The following is a 23,311-nucleotide window of genomic DNA, read 5'->3' on the forward strand; positions in this document are numbered from 1 at the left end:
ACAGCTAGAGTACAATAAAAGTGAGCCCTGACATTTTAATTTATCCTCTGAAATATTTCTTCTTTCAGTGGAATGACCTGAAATTCTTGGAGGGCTAAAAACTTTGGTTCTGGGAATGCACTGCCCATGATGTTTTACTGGCTTCAACTCAAATGAAAACAATTACCGCGTAGTGAGGATGTTACCACACAGACATAACACCACCATTAACTATTTTTGACTTCCAGTGTAAATTGAACCATTATGGGGTTTTAAAAATGTCCTCATTAAATTTTAATGGTCTGTTTTAAGAGATTTTTTCCCCCCTTATTAAAATTAAAACCAACTATGCTATACAGCTTTCTCAGAATGTGGTGCATGACTCTAAGATTCAAATAAATCTGTAAACCATAGATTAGTTAATAAAGAGAAACTATCTATCTGGGTTCTTACAGGTGGGGCTGGTAGCAGTACCTGTTATTAATGTTGCCTAACATTTACCAATAAAAGATGCTGCTTCCCGTTCTTTAAAATGTTGCCAAATACCATCTGACTGAATAAAAAATTTCTGAGTTCAAAGGTGGACACACCTGGTTGGGTTTTCAGGTTTTTTCCTTTTTTTTTTTCTTTTACCCCATCTCATGATAGAAAAGAGACCAAAGAAAGGAAGGAAAAGTGTCAATTGATATGATTCAGCTGATTAAAGAATACGTTTCATTTGTATTAACTGTCCCATAAATCTCAATTATTTTTTTTCCACGAACTCAGGGTTTCCTTGTTGTATGGTAAGTATTTGAAATTATGTGGGCAGAGGGTTAGAGAATGTTTATGAGAACATTTCCATCAAATGTGTCCTGAACTTGCCCAATTCATAAACTTTGTGTGGACTAAAACAGAAAAAAAAAAGTTTTAAGAAAATCATGGGTTTATATACAATGAGGAGAAACTTGTAAGACCTTTGCTGTTAAATTTTGTGAAGATTCACTTTACAGTGAACATGCTCCATCCCGTGATGGGGCAGTGGTTTCCCTCCAGGCGCAGCTGCAGCCTCAAGCAGGCTCCCTGGTGTCCTCGCTCCCTGGGTGCAGGCAAACCCATCTCCCTCGGGAGATTCAGCTCTTTCCCACAGTCTCACCTGCAGTTGCCCCAAGTTAAAACCACCACTAGACTGACTGGAAGGTGGGATAGACCTTCTTATAAAAAGTCTGGTTTGTTTTCACCCTGGTGTTACATTGCCACCTGCTAATGAGTAAACATTGTCCTCCAGCACGCACCGACGTGGTACTGCAATGACAGTTTACGTATTGCATTATACAGTCTCTCTGCTGGCATCCGTATGTTTTCTTCTACCCTATCAAAAGTATAAGTAAAGCTCCTAAACACCTAAAGACCCTGTCATAATTTTACTTGTTTTTCCACACGTTGCCAGACAGAGCAGAAAACTAAAATCATAGGAACACAGCATGCATTTAAAGTTCTGAAAAGTGCCTTAATTTGGTATCCTCCAAGGAGAACATACTACAAAAGCAGAATTTTTCAGGCGGACTCCTGTAGTTGTGTTATTTGAAGAGATAGTGTTTTCAAGCTACAATGGCATAGTAGGTCAGTCTCAAAAATATGACAACAATACATAATTTATCAATCTAGAAACCTTATACTTGAAAGAAGCCTTAGTCTAACCTTTCCATCACTCCAATTGAATTGTAAGACCACCACCGTAACAAGACCACTTAGAAAACCACCGGGGTGGCCTTGATAATAATACACATATCATTGTTGAGGCACAGGAAACTAAACCAGATGGTTTTGCTGAGGAAAGCACTTTTTTTGGCTTTGTAAAGCCTAAAAACATTAATAGGTCAAACACAGAAGTGGTGAAAAAGAAAGCTAAAGGAAAACTTATGTAAATAAGAAAAAAAGATTTTTCACAATTATATTTCCCTCACATAAAAATGGTTGCAAGAAAATAAAAAGGGGGAAATGGTGCTGTAGTTCTGAAATAGATCAGAATGGTTTTCTGAAAGGAAAAGGTCTAAGAGCAACACTTACAGTAGGCACTGCTGCTGGAAATCAATACCATATGATGTGCATTAGACAGAACACCTACGTATTGTAATTAAAACCCTTTTCTTTCCGCATTTTTATGTTTTAAATATGGAGAACATTCATGTCTACTGCAACCATGCTCTTTCTTGTTCAATCTCTTATTATTAACAGTCATACCAAACTTAAAGAGAAAATAGCACAGGCATGCACCTCTTAAAATACATGAAATTGAAAAGAATTTCCTCAAAATCATCCATGCACAAACAGAAACACGTATACACGCACGCACACATATATACACACAGGTGGGGTGTGTGTGTGCATGTGTTTAAAGCATGTTGGAATTTTCCTACTTATGCTGCTGCAGTTGTTTAGAATCACATTATTTACACTCTTCAACACTTCAGGAGGTTTATAACTAAAAACCATGAAGAACTTGGTTTTGCTTTTCTTTAATGCAGACACCATCTACATGAGTGAAATTAAGATGATACTGCATTACTCTGCTGAGAATTGCAACTGTTTCTAATAGTCAAGAAGTCTAATCTAAACTACATGCAATGAAAGAAATGTATTATAAGCTCTCTTATTGTGAGAGCTTACAAAAATGTAAGCTTTTATTTGGCATTAAAAAAGAAAAACTTTTACTATCATGGTTGTTCTAAAACATGTTCTCTCTTCATAAGGGAAGGTTTGCCCATATTTTCAAAATCTGAAAGAAGACGTTTGAGAATTACACCTACATTTTGCTGCTATAAACTCATGCTCTATCTGAAAGAAAGCATCATTATTTAAATACCAACATTTTCTCTGCTTGCATGGGACAACACAGAACATTGAGAAGAGCTTCACTACATGCTTATCATTTTTAAGATTTCATTTTGGTACTGCTCAGAAACAGCCTTGGAGGAAACGTTCCAAGTCTTCATTTCAACTCCAAAGTTCTTAACTAAAACTAGAGAGTTAAAAGAGTGGTTTCTGAAGCCAGAAGTGAAGTGGGATGGACCACGGGTACCCTACTGAGCCAAGGGAGCCTGATGGAGCCCACCTGGACAGCAACAGAGAGGGAGAAATCACAATGGGGTCTGGGGTCTTACAGCACCCTATTTTGATTCTGCATGAGAGACATGATGGGGAGATGCCTGCTTTGTGGCCAGTGACAGCATCTACCACCTCATGTCAAGACTTGAACACTTTTGTAGGGTTGGAACATTTCAGTTGAGGGGCAACGTGTGCAAATAATTCACTAAATCAGTGGCATCATGAATTTACTCCAGCAATCCACTTCCCTGTGTCTTTTCCCTGTACACTCAACCAGAGGGAAGTCACTCTACTTCTCCTTGGACCTGCTGTTCCAGCACTCTTGTTGTGTCACGACGAAGTGGCTCTTTTGCAAATGCCAATGCCTGTGGGTCAGTGCTGAGTGAACTTCACAATGCAATTTGCCATCTTTTGTTTGAGCCCCGTTATCAGTGCTGTGGCCACTTACATTGGCTGTGCCGTAACCTGAGAATTGTATCATGGTCAACTGTGACTTCCTTTACCCTGGACACATCACACCTCCACATGTCCAAAGTATTTACATGAGGAAATCAAAGAATATTCTGACATTGGTAAGTGTGTACTTCCTGTGGGAAGGTACTGCCTTCTCAAAAAGCATTTCAGCACGAGGCTGGCTTACTTCGACATCTTACGAGAAGGACAACAGATTTTCAAACTATCAGAAAGAAACTAAGGTGGGACAGTCATTGTCTCCGATACACACACTTCTAGAAAAGATACTGCTTCAGCAAATACCTGTCAAGACTTTTATGAATGTTCAGTAGTTGTGCCAGACAATGGAGCACAGTCCACCAAACTTTTCTACTAAAGGTTCATACATGCCCTGCTGCTCTCACAATTACTTCACCTAGATGGCAGCAATAAGATAATCAGTTCAGTTGATCGTGACATCAGTCAGAGCAGATTGGATATAATTTTAATACCAATTTGGCTTAATAGAGCCAATAATTATCCAAGCTCAAGCAAGCTGATGGAAAGAAAAAGTTCTATTGGAAATAGATAAAATACTCTTGAATACCTGGATGGCTCAAAAATCTTTACGCTTATACTCAAAGAAGTGCAACATTGAGGGTTTAAAATTATTTAACTTTTGTTAGAAGTGATCAACTTTGATCATAAAAACTAAGCAGTAAAGAAGGAAAAACATTTTTCATTTCAGTCCATAACAGAAGGGTAATAACCCTCACTTAAAAGCATGCTTTAAGTTCATTAGCCAATCTCCTAACTACGTGAGGTACTGATGCACAGACAGATATAACTGACTTTCCTTTTATAACCAACAACCCTCAACAAAGCAAGACTCTCACAAACAAGTATTCTGCTGGGCTGATGAAAGGACGTGTCAGAAAAAACTTCAAGTCTCATCAGACTAAGGTAAAACGTATCTCAAAAAGATGATACATCCTTAACACTCCAAGAAAACAAGAAAACAGAACCAGAAATGCCTTGGCCAACAGTCTCCCTGGCTGAATCCTTTTCTGATGTACAAGAGTAAAGTAAAATTTTAAAAACTCTTGCCAGACAGAATTATTTATATTTAAACGTACACACAAACATACAAGAAGGGATTTCCCCCAACAGAAATGGTAGCAGCTGTCTCTGAGGGTCAGCCTCTACCTATTAGGACGGTGAACAGAAGAGTCGTGAATAAAAGACCAGGTGATGCTGACTGGAGATTTAAACGCAGAAGACGTCACTGTAGATTAGATTTTACTATCTCAATTTCAACATGCGCAGAATAGTTTAAGACAATAAAAATGACTGCATTTTCTTATGCATTTTAATTACAAAGTAAAGTATGAATCAGTACCAGTATCAACTGAAAAACAAAAAAAAGATGGAAAGCCTCTCTCTAAACAGTTTCTTAATGTGCTTGGCTGGACTGTACAATAATTTACTCTATTATTTATAAACTGTTATTTTTTTGCTTTGGTGTTTTTACATTATTTAAATATAAATTAATGGAAGCTGATTGCCATACATTTAGAATATCAAATGGTCACTGATTTCACCATGAATTCAGGCACACGCTCAATGTTAAGCATTTAACTAGACCTGTGATTAATTTAATTGGAGCCAATTATGACCCACTTATGAGTCCTCTGTAATTATTGCTTGAAATACTGCTGGATTTCTATTGAAGGCAAAAGAAAATATTTCTGATCTGTACGAATATTTAAAGACTATTAAAACTGTTACCTTCGACCTGTTCTTTTACTTTTGTAAGATATATATTGATAGGCTTTTCCACAGCATTCATCAGTGCAGTATTTCTGCTCTGTGCGCAGCACTGAGGTGTGGGCAGTGCAACTGCAGAAGGCAACCTGAACGTCAGTGGGTGATAAAGAAGAAACTGAAGGAAAGGAAGAAAAAGCCTCAGCTGTCGAACTCTAATACAAACTTGGTCTTTTCCCAGAGCCACTTTCCAACATGACTATGTTCTATCTGTTGGCTTTCTCTTTACATCTTTACAAATAAGTGTGTCTGCTACATCCCCAAGAGCAACACCTTAAGGTTTCAGTTGCGCGTTACCTTCACGACTTCAGTTACCATATTTAGCATGTAGGAAATTAGAAAAACAACCAGCTAGTGATGGATTGATAGGTATTTTTTAATGGTCCAAGTTAAATGTTTCTGAGAATCTATATTGATTTCAAATAAGGCTCTTGAGTGAGTGACTGAGGAAATTTGTATGATGCCTTGTGTTTTATAAATGGCATAGAAATGAGTCAGACTGTTAAGGCTTGCTATTGTACTAATATTTGAAAATACCTAGCAGATGGCTTACTAGAACTTTCTGCAACAAAGAAAAGGTGTACATTACCCTCCCAAAACAAAACAGTGCACAGAAGATTCATATATCAATAGTGCTGATATATTGTTTTTCCTCTTCCCACTCAGTGGCATTGATCGTCGTCTCTAATACTACCCCATGAGACTTGTGCTGGATCAGAGTAGAGTGAAAATAGAGAAAGGGGGAGTAGGGGGCAGCAGCAATTTCTGCAAAAATCTTAAGAGTTACTAATATACTTTTAGGATAAAACTAATAATCTCCCCCCCAAAAAAAAAAAAAAAAATTTCACTGCCTCCTTATTTATATTTGGTCTCTTCAAACAGTGAATGGAAACCTTTCTTTCTAGTGAGTTAGACTTCCTGATTTTCATTCACCAGCACGATGCCGCTGTACCTGATTTTCATTTTCTGCACGTGGCAGTTCAAGTCCCAGCTCAAAAACCTAATCAAACTCATATTCCAACTATTGTCCCCTGATATGAACCTATGTTTAAACTTCTGAATCACCTGCTCTACTAAAGCTGACCTCAACCCACAGCCTAACACTGAGCACGCTGGCAGCCCATCCCTTGGTGGGCACCTACATGCTTCCATGCAGGCACGTGCTTCCATGCTTTACTGTATACAGAAGTGTTTGCCCAAAATCACAGTGGCAGTCGGATGAATGTCTGTGATCAAAACTCAAAGAGTCCTGATTTCTGCTTGTGCTGTGTAACCACCAGAAGTTCTCCACTCCAATACATACAGGATACGATCTCTCCACCAAGTCAATGGGAGTTTGGTCATCAACTTTCATGAGATCAGGAATTGACCCATAATGTTTTATAAATCAACAAAAGGGAATGTATTTATGGTTTTATTATTATCCCTAATAAGGAAATAAGGAGAAAGAAAACACAGTACATGGTCTAGTCTATACGCACATGTGTTACTTGTATTAATATCAATGGGATTTAAAAGTACATATGGAGAGGATAAGATATATCCCTATGTGTTCAGCCATATGCTTAAGGAAGCTCCCCAAATGCTTGTAAATACGATCATGCTTTCTAACATACTATGTATTTATTTGAACAACGTTAAATCTCTAAGCCCTACTTTCCAGTCCATTAAAGCCTCAAATAATTGTTTATTTCCAGTTTAAAGTTACTCTCTTTTTTAGCCATTAGAAGGCTGCCTGTAACCACATTTCCACGATATTCAGGGAATTAGAGAATTGATAATAACTCTCCCATTATCCAAAGGGGTACCTCTCTGGGAAGAGAAATACTCAAGATGTACTATATTTTAGTGAGGAATTCTTTCCAGAAGGTTTTGGGACAGGCCCAAAACGTGTAGCTGAAAGGTCTGGAATGCTACTTACACAACAAACATGTGTTCGTGCTGTAGACCTCGGACAACTACATTCCTTCTGGAGGCCAAAGGCCTTGAAAGCTAGTCATTCTTCTGGGTAGACTTGTTCTCATTTTCTTTTTGTTTTTAAAGGTTTGAACACAGGACAACGGTCTGACCCACTAGGCACAAGAGGGTTATTCTGGATTTCCCTTATGGAAGAAGACATCAGAATGCATCCCACAATTTATGATCCAGTGCAAGTTGTCTTGGAATGAGATAGCCAAAGTATTTATGGAATATCTAATGCCTGCTAGCAAATTATGCTCATTATGTTCATGCAATTGAACATTTCCTTTGGCTTATCTTTTACTTCCTTTCAGTTGAGACTCGGTAACTGACTTTATGAATGCTCTTGACTACAGTTTTATCCATTAAAAAGATGCTTGGGATCATTTACTGGATTAACTGCTTCAACTAATGTAGCCACAGATATAAAACAATAGTCACGGAAGCATAGTCCTGACATTCACAGTGCCCTTACCACCTTACAGGCAAATTCAGCACCGAACCAAAAGCCAACTTTATTTATAGCCAGCTGTGAAAAATCACCTTCTTTGCTTACTTGATGTAACCCTTTCAATGCCAAGGGGATACGGCTGTTTACTTTTTTAATATCAACCAGAACGAAAGTTTATATTGTGGTATTATGATTTTGTTTTCTTGCTGTTTCTTTTTGACCATAAACAAGATTGGAGAGCTCGCTTTTATTTTACCTTTTAAATCTCAATTTACGATAAAGGTCCCAAATCAGACTTTTTCCTACTTCTTACTTTGTAATATAGAAAAACAAAACAAACAGTCGTCATCTTTTTAAACTACATCAATGAATGGTGCAGCCAAATCCGGTTTCCCAGCAAGGAATTATTAAAAGACAGAAATAGTCCAATGACCACAGGAAATCTTTAAGCACCAAAATGGGGACAAAAGTCCCCTGGGGAAAAGACAATATTTCCTACATGGTCATTCATGTCTCCTTGTAATACAATACAGGGGTATTGTTTGTTTATCTGCTTAAGTAGATGCATAGAATAAAATTAGAAACAAATCCTGACTATGAAAACATTTCAAACACTAGATGCAGGCACATGTGCTGCAATACCTGCCATCACAACTATGTTCTGATGCTTCTGTCTGATGCATAACCAGCTAGACCTTTGATCATTAATATATACATCATTCTTGCCTCGTTATAATAAAGGCCACCAACCTCCAGCAGGATCTTTGACTTCAGGTCATACTGCATCTTGCTGCAATCTTAAAATTTGTCAAAACGATAGGAGAAATTCTCTAAAACAGATGCACTTTATAGTCAGCCCCCTCCCCCAAGGAATCCAGTCAAGGAATGTAAACCCAAAGATTTATTTTTCTGTTCAGGTCACGCCTGGGGTAGACTGCTGTGTTACTGAATTCCCGAGTCTGAAATCAAGAGCAAGATAAAGTTAACAGGCCTCAATAGGCAAAACCATCCTGAGATAGCCCTCCGTGGACTATGACCTGAAGTTACAGCAATAAGCATTATCCCCACCACAAAGATGATTCAGAAAAAGGCACGTGGTCCACAGCTTACCTCAACGTAGTCCCTGGCATGGCCCCAGTCTCTCTTAGCATCCAGATTGCCCAGGCTGAAACAATCCAGCTGTCCAAGGTGAATCTTTGCTACCGATCGGCTAATTTTTCGAGTAACAAAGTTAGCCCCTGGAATAGAAATAAAAGGCAGCATTCAGCATAGCCACAGTGGCAGATGATATGGCCATAAGAACCACCTTGTATAGCTCAGTACTTGCTACTTTCAGCCTTCATTCACTCCCCTCACACCACCTAGACCCATGCCGTCTTTTATTGTTTTAGTAGGCTAAGAAGTTTCCAGTGCAAGTGTCACGTTAGCTGCACTTTCGCAGCAAACATCTTTCTTTGTGGGACTTCTTAAGCATTCCTAATTTGCTGCCTCAGTATTCAAGTCCAGGCATAAAGCCAAAGAAAATCACTTGGAATGTCAGTTCTTAAACACAAAATGCAAAAGGTTACATAAAGAAGACAGACATCTTAGACCACCCTCAAGTTTTTTGTCGCTGTTTCTTTTTTCCTTTTTAATTTTTGTTTTTTAAGGAATGCATACATCTAAATAAATTAGTTTATTAATAATAACAAAAAAGAGACTATCCAAATACTACATATTCTCCAAAGGACTGTAATGGTTAAATGTGTTCTGCTTTTCTAGTTATTTGGGATTCTTTGTCCCCCAGGTTCAGTGAGATCATGAAATTGTGATTTCAACTTCATCAGTTGAAGGCTGTACCTTATTTTATCATATTTCTGTATTTTGTTCACAGTATTGCTTTGGAAAATTTGCATTCCCATTTCTGCTCCCTGTAGAGCTGCTTTAAATAATATTTGTTTCTAGTTATTTTCATATCTTGATTTTTAGATTATGACGGCTGTGTTTCAAAAATGTGGTCAACAGTCTCCTCAAAAGCAAAGGGATTTGAATTTAGACCATGAGTTCTGGCTAAACAAGCCCAATGGCATTTGCACACTAATGGGCCACAAAAATTAAAATTACATGCCTTTTTAATAGCTAAAAAAAAAATGATTGAGTGGTGACAGATGATACTTCATCCAAATGGAAAGCAGGAAAGTTAGTGAAAATGACTGCACTTGTAAAATGCTCTTAGCAAATTTCAAAAGTCCTAAGTAGTGCAGCTTGTACATTCAATGCATATATGTAGGTTTTTCATTATGGAACTGCTCTTGAGATATGCATCTCAATATTATCTGTTTCCTGTCAAAAAACCAAAATTATTAAATAACATGAAGTGTCTTTTTCAGACTACTAATTTTTCCTGTAAAGTCAAGAGAACTACAGTACCTTTTTGTGTCATTTGACTCTGCCAAAAGTGGAAAGAACTTCTTCCTAATGTTTAATCTAAACCTACCCTGCTCTAGTTTAAAGCCATTACCTCCTGTCCTGTCACTACATGCCCTTGCAAACAGCCCCTCCCCAGCTTTCCTGTAGGCCCCCTTCAGGTACTGGAAGGCCGCTATAAGGTCTCCCCGGAGCCTTCTCTTCTCCAGGCTGAACAACCCCAAATCTCAGCCTGTGGGAGGTGCTCCAGCCCTCGGATCATCTTCGTGGCCCTCCTCTGGATCCGCTCCAACAGGTCCATGTCCTTCTTGTTCACAAACTTATTAGGATTATCTCTGGAACTTCCTAACCTTCTGCACTGAAATAATTTCAGTTAGCATTATTATTCAATAACTTACAGTTGAAGGAGAAGCTCTTTTTCTAGGATAAAATATACAGCTTTAAGTTCCAGACTGCAACTGCATAACAAGCAAAACTGGCCGCTTTCAACGCTACGTTCCCATTTGCAGCAAAAGCAGTGAGAGTTCTAGTCATCATCTTCATTAAAGCAAGTTTTACTGTCAACCTACACGACTAACGATCATCAGCTTCCAGTTTGAAGCAACCACTTCCTCAACATAAAAAGAAAAAAAAGCATATTACGTTGTGTGTGCGTGTAAGAGAGAGAACTTTTACGCTATCAATTTAACTTGAAAGACATGAAAGATAATTCACAAGAAAAAGCAGATTCGTCTAGCACGACAGAGCAAATACTAGTGAATGCTGTCTTCTTGCAGAGTCACTGGTATCTGGAGAGAAACAGTCTTCAAAGATCTTCTCCAAGCAAAATCAGAATATACCTCAAAAAGCTGAAATGAAGAATCAAAGAGCACCACAGTGAAAAATGAAAACTTTTATTTTCCAGAAATACTCCAGTAAGGGTTCAACAAAATAATACCAACCTTCTTCTTGGAAGTGCCTCAGCATTAAAGCTGTGGAAGAAAACTATGCTACTGTTCATCCTGAGAAATGTGATTAGATTTTTTTTTTTTTCATGCAACCAAGGACTTAATGGCACATTTCAGAAGCATTTAAATGATATGGTTTGTAAATAATGTTTAAATACTGATTCTCTTCAAACACAGTATCTTAAAATATCCCATTACACTATATGCTTGATCCCGTGTCATTAAATGCACATCATAACTAGAATTTAAGCTGATGACCACTGGAGTCATACAAAAGAGTTAAGGCTATGTCAGCATTTCCATTATAAACTCCTGTCCTAGGGGTTTGCAACCGGGCTATAAAATCTTGCTTTGGCCTGAAACTTGGCAGACGTAACGTCTCTTTCCTCAGGAATGATTCTATCTAAAATTCTATGCGGAGTGCTACAGATATCTTTATATAACTGAATATGAAGTACCTTTTGAGACCCAGAAATGGTTAGCTTCCTTCTTCCCCAGGAGGTATTGAGGACATGTTAATGTTGAACCTACAAGAGCATTTTCCTCCATAGAATGGCCAGTTAGTACCAGTAAGAGCATCAACAGAGCCACTGGTGTGTTAATCACTTCACCCTTTGTGTTGATTTTCATTGGACCAAGATGATGCAGCAGCTAAAATGCCACCAGCTGTCACTGCTGAATAAGGCCTACACTATTATCCTACTAACATTACTAATTCACAGGGAAATATGTTGGTGGTAGCAAGAGAAACTAGCTTAGACTGGCAGGGAAGAGCGAGGTCAGAGCCCCACATTTGTCTCCTGGCTTTGTTCTGCTTCCTCAGTTCAGAGAGGTTTTGTAAAACACACCTCCCTCCTCACACCTAGGACAAATGCGGAGTGTTCAAAACTCTATAAACGCATGATATATTTTGAGTTATTTGAAGATTCATTCAAAACGTGGGAGGGTTGACACTGTTGTGGGAGCTTACTATCCTACTGTAACCGAGAGAAGAGTCATTCTTGCTCCCTCGGTAGGGCCAAGCACGCGGGGCTAACTGCCTCGCGTAGTTTCCTATGCAGCAAATACACCCAAAACATGACGGACCAAGTTATGCTCTGGTTTGCATCGCTACTGACAGCGCTGGAGTTGCTGTACCGCAACAGCAGAGCTCTGGCCAGATGTTGCAAAGGATGCTTTGGTGAGTCCGCACATTTCAGTAGTTCCAAACAGGCTTGGTTGAGGAGTGCCTTACAAGTTTTTAAATTTTAAAAGGGACCTTAAACATGCGTTTTCATTATGTTAACAGCTGGTTCAGCAACGCTGGGCATTGTCTTAGATTTGTTTTCAAAAGCCAAGCCCTCCCTCTGAGATCATTAGCATTTCAATAGGATTCATAAGGTCTGATTTACAAACCCAATTTTTCCTAGATACAATTTAAAGCAAGGATTCCTCATCAAGGAGACCTGATCTGTAAAACACATAACTTGTCAGCAAACCACTATAGGAAGAATACTCCAATAAAAAGAAATAGTAGAGGTATAATGCAAGAGCATCGGCTCTCCAGCCCAGGCCTGTCGCCCACTGCGCCACCTGGCTCAGGGTGGAAAACACCTCTCGTAGCTCATCCCTCTGAGAAGGACACTGCCTACAACTGGCACAGATACAGTTTTGAAAGCTGGACATGTATTTAAAACTATTGCTTTAGGAAGCACACTTTCAATGCACCTACAGTTCCAAAGCTGGATGCCCCGAGAAAAAAAACAAATCTGCGTCTCTGCATCAGTACCCCATTCCTCTTATCAGCACTGGGGTTTCACCCTTTGTGTATCAGCAGGAAACCAGCTCTTTGAAGTAGGTGTTTTTTCTCTAGAATCTGTGGTTTATAAGAGGCAGCCAAATAGATGAAGCAGCTTTAAGAGCCACTGTTATAGTAACTATTCCTTTTCAAAACCCCTCATTTTCCAGGCTCTCAAGGCTACATACAAAACTCAACTGATGACAAAACTATGGTCTTAGTAAGACTGCTATCCCTGTATAACAGTAGTCATTTCATGCATAAGAAAATCCATCATTAATCCTAGTAATATCACACAATAACAGTCAATCTGATCGCACTTAACAGCCACACTTATCTATCAGCTGAGATGCAGTCCTAGCACAGTCTATCAAGTTGCCATAACATCTTTTCTTAATTTTGCATAAAATATGATAAAAAGGTTTCTGTCTCTAAAGATGCTGGCACAAGAGAAAGGGTGTTGTTTTTTTTTTCCTCCAGGTTTCTACAGTTCTGGCATAGATTCTAGTGGAAGCCTAACAAGTTCAAACACATTGTGTACCCAGTGCTTCTACTAACCCAAAGGAACATATTTCTTTTAACGTATATAGGTTGTAAATGACACATTTAGTGAGATCATTATAATGTTTTGATTGCCTGAAAATCCACACTGCTCATCATTTCCATTCTATGAGAAGCTTTTCCATTTTTGTAGCAAGCTGAAATTGAAAAACAAAGCAACACCCATTTTTTCTAAGAAAAGAAGTCTAGAGTCTCCTTTAGCTTATACTGATGAAAACCAATAATAATTATTCTGAAGTCAATGGTGTTATGTCAATATAAATCAAATGAAAAATCAAGTTATGCATCTTTAAATTCACCTTCCATATTTTGTGTTTAAATGGAACTTTCAAGTGTACCATGATTGAAACAACTGATACAGCACTGCATTTTGGTAAAACCAGTAAAGCAGATACTTCATAGATGTTAAACACTCACGCGTTTTAATTGTGAATCCACTCTCAACTTAAAATAACAAATTGTTCTTCTCACAACAAGTTATACAAAGTAGAAACATCACTGCTTGGAAACAAAGGAAAAATCATCATTAAAAGGGGCTTTTTCCTTCCCAGCTCTTCTTAATATCCTGCAAATTTTACACAGCAAGTACAGCTACGTTTGGATGAGCTTGCCAGAAAGTCCACAATCAGATTTTTGCAAAATGAAACATATATGAAATAAGGGTGATATGATTCATAAGCAACTCATTGTAAAGTCATGCACTGCACGGAAAACACCTTCCTGACCTGCGCAATAAATAATTTTATTTTCTGAAACGTGAGATACAGTGCTTTAATCCTTACACTTTAACCCTGTACAGCATAGCTGGAAATACTTTGCTTCATCATAATATTTCCAATCTCTTTGTCTGACCTTTAAAATTGTAATAGTGCCTTATGACAGTGGGTTTCTCAGATTTTTAATACATTTGCAATGTTCTTCCCACATTTTCAGTTTACACACCCCCAGCTGTTTTCCAATGGATACGTGATGTCTAAGCAGGAAAGACAAAGCTACTGATAATAGGCTTGTTTCTGAAAGTTATTCTTCATCAGTCTCCTGGGAAACAATTACCTAACAATAAAATCCACAGACTGCAGTTTGAAAGCAATGGTGCAATAACATGAGGATAAAATTGTCCCTCCTTACCAAGTGATCCTCATTAGGTATTACTCTAAAATGTGTGATTTCAATAGAATGAAACGGTACCAATTCCTTTAAATATTGCTAACAAAGCTGTTAATCGGCATATCAATTGAATTATTTCCCCGTATTGACGCATATTTTGAACTTTCTGATGCCAAAAGTAAAATGTACTAAGTCTGCCTGGCCCCATTGTCCATTTGCACCATGCTTTTCGATAGAATTCCTCGGGTAATGGAAAAAATATACCACTACCTGTATTTTAAAAATGAGGAGACTGAGGCAGAAAGGTAAAGGTGCCCAGAGGCAGGAAGCATCAGCAGCGGGAGGGCAGCACGATGGAGGAGGCTGATGCTCTTCAACGCAAGAGCACCTCTGCCCCTGACATCTGCTTGCACACGGAGAACATTTGGACAGCTGAGAGCAACAGGAGGGCATGTGAACTAGGCACAGAGGGAAAAAAAATTATTGATTTTTATAATCTGAGAGGAAAATAAGAGCGAGAGACAATCTTGTGAGCAATGACAGGGCACAGAAATTGGGAGGGAATGCAAAAAGTAGGGAGACTTTCCGTTTTGCCAGTGGGTGGAAAGACAGCACGAAGCTTATGTGGAGGGACAACTAGTAAACCCTGTAAAAGAGGCGCACGGAAGTAGGGCAACTGACCTACCAACCACCACCAGAGGATGAGACTCAGAGGTGACATTTGTCACAGCACAGCCAGTCAAGCACCCCTGTGATTCAGTGGAGCTAACCCTCAGCCGGGGATCTGTCATCAGGGCTTTAAACTCTTCACGACTGTTTTGCATACAAACAGATATAGGTTTCCCAAAGAACAACGACAGGATGATTTCTGTGACTACACAGCAGCAGTTCCCTACAGTGACTGTGAAAAAAATGATGTTTAATTAGCAGACAATCTGCATGTGTAATGCATAACACAAAGCTATTAGATTTCACGTTCAAAATCCCCTTATTCAGGACTAAGTATGCACATCAGCTCTATCATATGGGCTTGTTAAAAGGGTAGGGTGACACACCAGCAATAACTGCTGGGTAAAAAGTGCTATTTTAGTATATTTCCTCCATATAATTTTTCTTAAATTAAAATATTTTCCCCTCAGGAACTGTGTACTGAACAGGAAAAGGTGAGGCATCAAAGATGCCAAAGGAAAAACCAAACATTAATACTGAAAACAATATGTAAAAGTGTTATTTCTGTTCCCGAGTTTATGCTGTTAATGGCACTTACATAAACAGAGCAGCTTTTTGCTTACAGAAAACTTAACCTTTTGCTCCAAACTATTCACTTTCATTTCTTAATCGCAGTTCATATGCCCTAAATTTTAAAACAAAGGTAAATGCCTTTAGCCACTCTGATTTGTTAACACTCATTTAAGCCGTGTTTTTTAAATTGTACAACTAATGTTACTGAATTAAACCTCTCATTTAAGCTGTTACAGAATTAGGCAAGCCCTTGCATGTGTGAGCTATGGGTAACCATGAGCATGCTCACCCATCAGCACAGACTCTTTATATTGTTTAAGCATGTGTAAACAATTGGAGTTAAGTACCTGCTTTGCTGAATTGTTGCTACAATAGCAAGAAACATACGCAACCAAAAGGGAAATCCAGCACTTACACAAAATGGAAATATCATGCGGTCTAAGGCAACTTGCACAAAACAGAGATTTTAAATTACCTTCTTAAATAACTATCAAAGTTCAGACATCTGTGCCCTTAAATTTAACACCCTCTTCCTTTTCTCCCTGTCTTTCCCCTCCTCCATCCTCTCAGCAACCAGTAGCACATCAAAAAAGGTGCTGTTTGATGGTTCAAGCTGAGACATTCAGCCTTTACCCTATCACTCCCTTGAGATGAAGCAGGCGAGGCTTTTAATCTTACCTGGTGACACATGACTGACTAATACAGTTTCTTGGACCTTCTGACCTCTGAGGAACTCAGTCTGGTTGGTCTCTCAGCCTCTCCAGGTGGCTGGGACACCAGCTTGCGGTGGGCTGCTGTATAACCAAAGTTTTGCACAGGCCGTCTGTGTCTTTCTGTGCACCCACATAAGTGCTAACTTTTCGTGTGCAAATTTCTGGGTATAAAACGTGTCATTTCACTTCAAGTCAGGTGTAAAAAGAACTTTCCTTCACTTCTACTGTAGGCAAAAGAGACTGTAATAAGAGCTAGCTTTAAAACCAATCGCAGTAGCACACAGCTTTGCTGAGTCAGTGCTGATGTATTTTCTTGGAGAGAGAAAAATGGTCTAGCTACAGCCAAGTGACTTATTTGAAACTTCGCCTCCCACACAAACTAATAAGCAGTACTAGATGGGTTTGACACTTATACAGCATAACTCGAGATGTCCCTAAATCCGTGTACCTCCCTTTTGAGCTTTGTTGCTCAACTGTTTTTCTCTTAGGACTTTCTTCTGGTTAGCTTTGTGACAGTGGTAGTCCTCAAGGCACTCTTTAGGAAGCCCTCGATACATCGTTTGGTAAATGCGTTTCAATTTTCATAAACCGCCCTTTGCTACAGGAGTCCTGGAGCCACCAAGAGGGGGTCCTGGAACACAGTTGAACTGTACTCCAGGGAGCTGGAAAGAGCCATGGGCAAAGAGCTGATCGAGAAGTGACAAGGTAGGGAATAGTGAGAGCTGAAGTAAGGAGGAAAAGAAATCTCAATTTCTACAAATACAGGAAGCACAATTTTTTCTAGTTCTTGAACTGGGCACATAAAACGCAAGGCGCTACATTTCGTTCCATCTTCTGTGTTATGAGTAATTAGATTCTTGGCTAGGATGTGGTGAGAAGTACATCTCCAACACCAGCGATGATACCAACAATTCAAGGTACAAATCATCAATTGCAATGGACTGCGATTACCAGCACGAGGACAAATTGTTCCAGCTACAGATACACCTTCAGACTCATAACAGACTAACCTAAACACGTAGCTCCGACAGATGAGCCAAAAAGACCTTCATTCACAGTGCGTGCTGTGGCGTGCGGTCAAGTTGGCGTGCGACCAGGGGTATGAGATTGGCTCACGGCTCTTGCAGCCCACCCTGCCTGCCCCGGCAGTCCCCAGCTCCCCAGCTCTGCTTCTGCACAGGGACAAGTGGGGCTTCTGAGGACAGAACAGGACAAGACGGGAAGTCATTATTTTGGATAAAACTAAAGCAACACCCCTCAAATGTAGTATTTTAACAACGAACCCTCTTGAAACAAGCTTCAAAGTAATTATGGGGGGGAAACCCAACCCTAAAGTAAACTCCCAACCCTAGCAGTTAAAGAAGAGGATAGGAGGGAAAGGCAGAGGCGAGCTGACAATATACCAGGAAGAGTGCAAGCCAACAAAGACAGCATGTCCCTTCTCCTCCTGAAAGACTTGGACATATTTGGCCTAGCTGTGTTGACCTCCTGTATACAGAGAGCCAATAAAAACATTATTTTACCTAGCTGTAGTTACTGCCGGTTGCCTAAACTTCCCATAAAAAGTTATGTCCTTATTTCAGAGCAGGCCATGATCGCTCTCGGGGGACCCTGAAGTTAAGCAAGGGTGCTATGGCTTCCACACCCAAACCCTGAACTGGAAATGCCACCAGGCAGAGCGGCAGCTCTCCCACAGGCAGAAATGATATGTCAGGGGGTTGCACAAAAGCCGTTGCTGAGAGCAAACCCCCCCTCTGGGACAAACCCTGGGCATGTTGCTAATTTTCACTTTAAAATGAAAAAGGCACCGAGACAAAGAAACGGACACTGAATTTACTGAGAAAATCACTTGAACACAGTAAAACAGTAAAATTACAGCAGCTCTTTTGAAATGTACATACATTTCAATGAATATTCCCTTTTTCTAACATTGCCAGTGAAATTGAATCCCACTTTTGCATTCTTTCCATGTGGGAATAATGTTTCTCTAGTGTAATTAATACTCAAATTAAATAAAAATAAATATGGAGCTATAAACCCAGAGAACGCAGTTTTCTGGCATGACAAATTGGTGCAGTTTCACTGAAGTCAGAATACTTAAGTTTACAAAGAAGGCTCCAAACTTAAACATTCATCCATTAGCACGTCCAATAGCCACAAAAATTTTGCATAAGAAAATGCAAAACAAAACATCTGGAAAACGGTTAAATGGCAAAAACCAGAGGGTCCAGATAAAATGTCTATTTACCACTGTTCAACTTGTCATGCTCACTACTGTTTTAATATCTGTATTTTTAAGAACATGTCTTCCTTTGTGGACTCATGAAATTCATTGTTATCCTGTTTTTGTGATATTTCTCATTTAAGTTAGTTTACACTTCCTCTAGGAACAGAAGAGGCAGTCGGATCACCTGCTGTTCTGAGATGCCTACAATACTTGAACACAATGGGGTGAAACCAGGACAGAAAGTTAGCCCAATTCTGAATTTCCTGGCTTTGTATTTTTAGTGGGACCTTTCGCATAATTTTAATATCCCCATAGGTAGCTGTGCATGCTCCCAGAAACACACACATACACACGCTCTGTACATGGTCAGGAAGAAAGCTCTAAATTCTAGCGTTAAAAGTTTGGATTACGTGTGCCAGTCTTGTTTTTGAAAGCACAAAGGTACAGTTTCATAAAACACCTCTAGATTAATTACATACGGCAATTTTTTTCCTAATAGGATCGCCACCTGTGCAGAGGATAGACTTGCTCTGAGAGCAGAGACTACTGTCTTGTGAGAAATTCAGTAGGCTGGGATCCTATGGAGTCCGAAGCTAAGGAGAGATAAAGAACTGCAGAAAGAGAAATGATGGATTCACAGTTCAGTCTGACTGATGCTGCGATGGAAAAAATGAATACTACCCTGGCTGCTTCTGCACATTCTGAAAAGGTGCTTAGAAAGTCACTTAAATCAACTCATTTAGTCGCTGCTCCATATTCTTCTGTGTGCTTGACTACCAAGCACTCAGAGGCAAACAGATGGGAGTTGTATTCTGAACACCAACCAACCAGTCAATGCTGACTTATATTTTTCATGCCTTAGTTTCTCACTCAAAAAACGGAGATAAAATGCCAACATTTTACAGGAATTTGAGAATGTTAAGTATCTTGATATTTGTGAAACAATGCCAGTGAAGTATCCTGGAAGAGACAAAAAGGCACGAAATCATTCTCAGTGCAAGGCTTGAAGAGCAGCCTTGAAAGGGATGCAAAGTAAGCCTGCTGTCCAAGAACTCCTCTCTTGCCCTCTGACCCCAGAGAATGAACATTTAGGCATTCAGGTGAGAAATCCCCATCCTGCGCAAGGAATAAGGGAGAGGGAGTCTGGGGGTGGTGGGGGGGGTGGAAACAAAAGTGCAAAAAAGAGCTTTATCAGAACACACAGGCACAAGTTTGAGTTAAGTTTGTGGAGGCACCCTTCCGTCAGCCCTTACGCAATTTTTGAGCTAAACAAGTTTGCAATGTTCCTTTTCCCCCGCTTCTTAGTTTTCAGGATGTCTTCATATTTACCTCATTTCTCGTGCCCGCACTGATGTCTTTGGATGGTGAGGAAGACCGTAACTTCTGTGGCCACAGAGCACAGCCTTCTTAAATTTCCCTCTGCAGTCTAGAACCCACTTTCAAAACTGAACTTTAAATAGTTTCCCAATGCGCACTGAGGAGTTCGTCTCTCAAAGGGCAGTTTATCAAGGGGCTTGAGGAGCAGGGAGGGAAATCGCTGAAATTTAACCCTGAACCCCATGTGAACCCAGGGACTGGGACTGCATATTTTCCACTGTCCTGCCATCTGCTGCTTCACTGCACATGGTAATCTTTGGCAACCCCACTGAGAGCCGCCTGGGCTATGGCTCTGTTCAGACAGGGTGTAGAAAGAAAAGACACTGAGAATGTCATGGCTGGCTGACCAGACTGCTGAGATCAGAGAGATTATGCCTCATTTGCTCACCAAGCCCTGCCAAAAGCAACACCATTTAACTGCAGGTACTCAAAACCCAACAGGCATGTTTAAAGGAATTCTAGGCTTAAAAAGAGGACCATTCATAATGTGCATTTGTTGGGGATACCGTAGCTACCACCTTTTGGCAATTATTCATGAGAGTTTTAAAAGAAAGTTTACGCTGCCCAGCGTTTTGGGTATAAGTGATATCCGGCAGAAAGCATCATACCTGATTTACAGGACATACGGACCTGGAAGATGACTCAAGGCAGGGATAAAGAAAAGGGACCTAATAGCCCAGCAAACAGAGATAAACAGAGAAAAAACATAGCTGTTATTTTAAAACAGCTACAGTCTGTTTATCTCCCAGCTGTGAAATGCTGCACAGTACGGGAGTGTGAGGGTTTGGAACTTATATGCATAACCCTCATATGTCATCTCATGACAAGGGACCTCCCTTGAGCCGGAGCCAAATCTACTTTTGTTCCCCAGAGCATCCCCACGGGCCCCGAATGCGGCAGGCGAAGAATCAGCTCTCAATCTCTGACTTCCTCTGGCCACAGTCTTCTGGATAAGGGCCCCAACCCTTTCAGTGATAAAGTACCAAATGGTTACCTATGGAATTTACTATTTCCAAATGATGACTGTAAAAGCTAAGGAATATTTCAGAAGTGTCTTAGAGCTGCTAAGGGATATTTTCTAAGGGTGTTAGACCTGCAAGAAAATTACCGTAGGATACAGAGTTACTGTAGGATTCAGAATCAAATCTTGCCGACCCCAACTGCCTGTTGTTACCATATCTCCCTCATCCTCTCTGCTTCTGCCAGAAGTACTAGAAATGAAAATGTAATTGTATATGTGTCTACAACAACATCCTGCCCTATTTCTTCACTCAAATACTGATCTTGGAAATGACAGTGCCTTCTCGTATCTGCTTGGGAAAACAAAGGCACTTCAGTAAGATAAGCTTCTCCAGGGGCTGCAGAACTGTGGCTGGCAGATGTCAGGGTTGAGAAATGTTCTTCTGATTGCAAAGGGACACTACAAAATTGTCCTCTGACTTGGAATAGACAGCCGCTGTCACCCTCTCTTCTTCCCTGCTGCTCTACTGCCTCCACTCTGTCTGCCTCACAGGGAGATCGGAAAAGAGACAGAAAAAGCCACGTCAGAGAGGAGGAACAGACATCTCTTTCCCAGCTCCAGCTGTGTTGGAGCCAACAAGCTCCATTGTTTTGATGATTCCGGGACCCTCGCGTCTCATTTCATCCCTGCTCGACCGAAGTGTACAGCAGAGGTGGGAACTGCCTGCACTTACAGAGGGAGCTTCTGAAATCCTTAAGCTGTTTCCTCCTCAAAACGGCATGTCTCTCTGAGAGCTGAAGTCAAATAACCTCGATCCCAACCCCTTGTCAGTAGGTTCTGCACCCAGGTAACCCTCGTGGCTCACAAGGGAGTTTTGCTAGTGCTGAGCTTTGTAAACAAAAGGCAAGGCAGGAGCAATCCACTAAAATCAGTAAGGCAAAGAGATCAAATACTGTGCTTTCCACAGTATTTTTCTTTTGCTACAAATGCATAGCTTGAAAAGAGTAGGTTTGAAGTAAAAAGCTACCTGTTAACATCCTTAGTTTAAACTGCTTCTCTGCTGCTAAGCTCCACTGAATCAGAGCTCCCCACTCCCGCTCTCCTTCTTGACTCATAACCTCAGTGACAGCCATGAAGCCGGGCAGGGCCACTTCATAAAATGTACTAAATGAAGCAACTTTTAGTAATAACAAGGACTGGCAGGTAGCCATGTCAGAGGAGGAAAGACCTAGTAGGAATGTCCTGCAGCATAAAAGTCTCTGTTGTTCTCATTACTGCAAAGGAAGAAAATCTCTTTAAACGCTTGTGATTCAAATGATCGTTTGACAGAAACGACGGACAAGACAAATGGCTGTAAAACAAGGCAATTGGATTTCCTACCGCGACAATATCTTACTTGGCTCCCATGACACAATTTCTCTGTTATTCTGCCTTGCCATGGTAAAGTAAACTTACAGGCTACCCAGAAAACAGATGAGTGTAATCTGTCCTTTATAAATTATATCCCTTCACTCAAGGAAAGCAAATAACTTTGCCTGCTCTATAATAACTGTTTCTAATACTTCATTTATTCTTTAAATTGTTTATAAAACACTTCAAGAGAGGTCAAGACGAGAGGGCAACAATAATTGGAGATTAAGGAGACTCTCTAAGTATTTTGCGCCTGTGAGTAAACACTTTGGCAATTGTTATGATACAAGATAGATCTACTAAAAAAAAAAATCAGCTTATTTATGATTTTTTTGAACACACAAGTTATTTCATCTGAGAGAGAGTCCTCGTCTTTTCCACCGCTATTTCAATTCAAATTTAAGCAGCCGCAGAGTTGCCTCATGTCACGTGATGGGCAAATAACAATAGATTTAACCTGGTCTCTTATGGAAGAAATCCAAAGGAACAGTGAGCCAAGGGTAACTGATCTTGTTGTGAATTTTTCTCCAAGTCTCCTGAGGAAGCAGAGGCTTTCCTCCTCAGAGACAGATGTTTTAAAGCCCACAGAGTCAGGAACAGGCAGTACTGAGCCTGAAGGACAGGGATGTGAACTTGCCTGGAGGACTGGTGTCTTTAGGTGGGGCTTCAAAAAGAGATTTCAAACAAAAAGGGGCTATCATGTCCTTTTACAGTCCCTGTGGCATGGTTCTGCCCATTCTGGTTTTTGTTCTTCCTATGCCCATGCACAGCACTAGCAGTGGTCATGGCACTGCTCTGGAAAGGGAACTCGACAAACTCTCTGCAACATCGTCTTTTGAGCTGCCCAGTGT

At 40.1% G+C, this 23,311-nt stretch overlaps 1 protein-coding gene across 1 annotated transcript in view; it reads right to left on the minus strand.

Annotated features, from left to right (window-relative positions):
- Nucleotides 1-23,311, minus strand: part of GMDS (GDP-mannose 4,6-dehydratase) — a 427,838-nt gene that overhangs the window by 221,934 nt on the left and 182,593 nt on the right. The window contains exon 7 of the mRNA XM_063326011.1: nucleotides 8,843-8,970. Within this exon, the coding sequence (XP_063182081.1) occupies nucleotides 8,843-8,970 (128 nt within the window). The remainder of the gene's footprint in view (nucleotides 1-8,842; nucleotides 8,971-23,311) is intronic.

The sequence above is a fragment of the Chroicocephalus ridibundus genome, chromosome 2 (genome assembly GCF_963924245.1).
Source record: "Chroicocephalus ridibundus chromosome 2, bChrRid1.1, whole genome shotgun sequence".
Classification (NCBI taxonomy): Eukaryota; Metazoa; Chordata; class Aves; order Charadriiformes; family Laridae; genus Chroicocephalus; species Chroicocephalus ridibundus.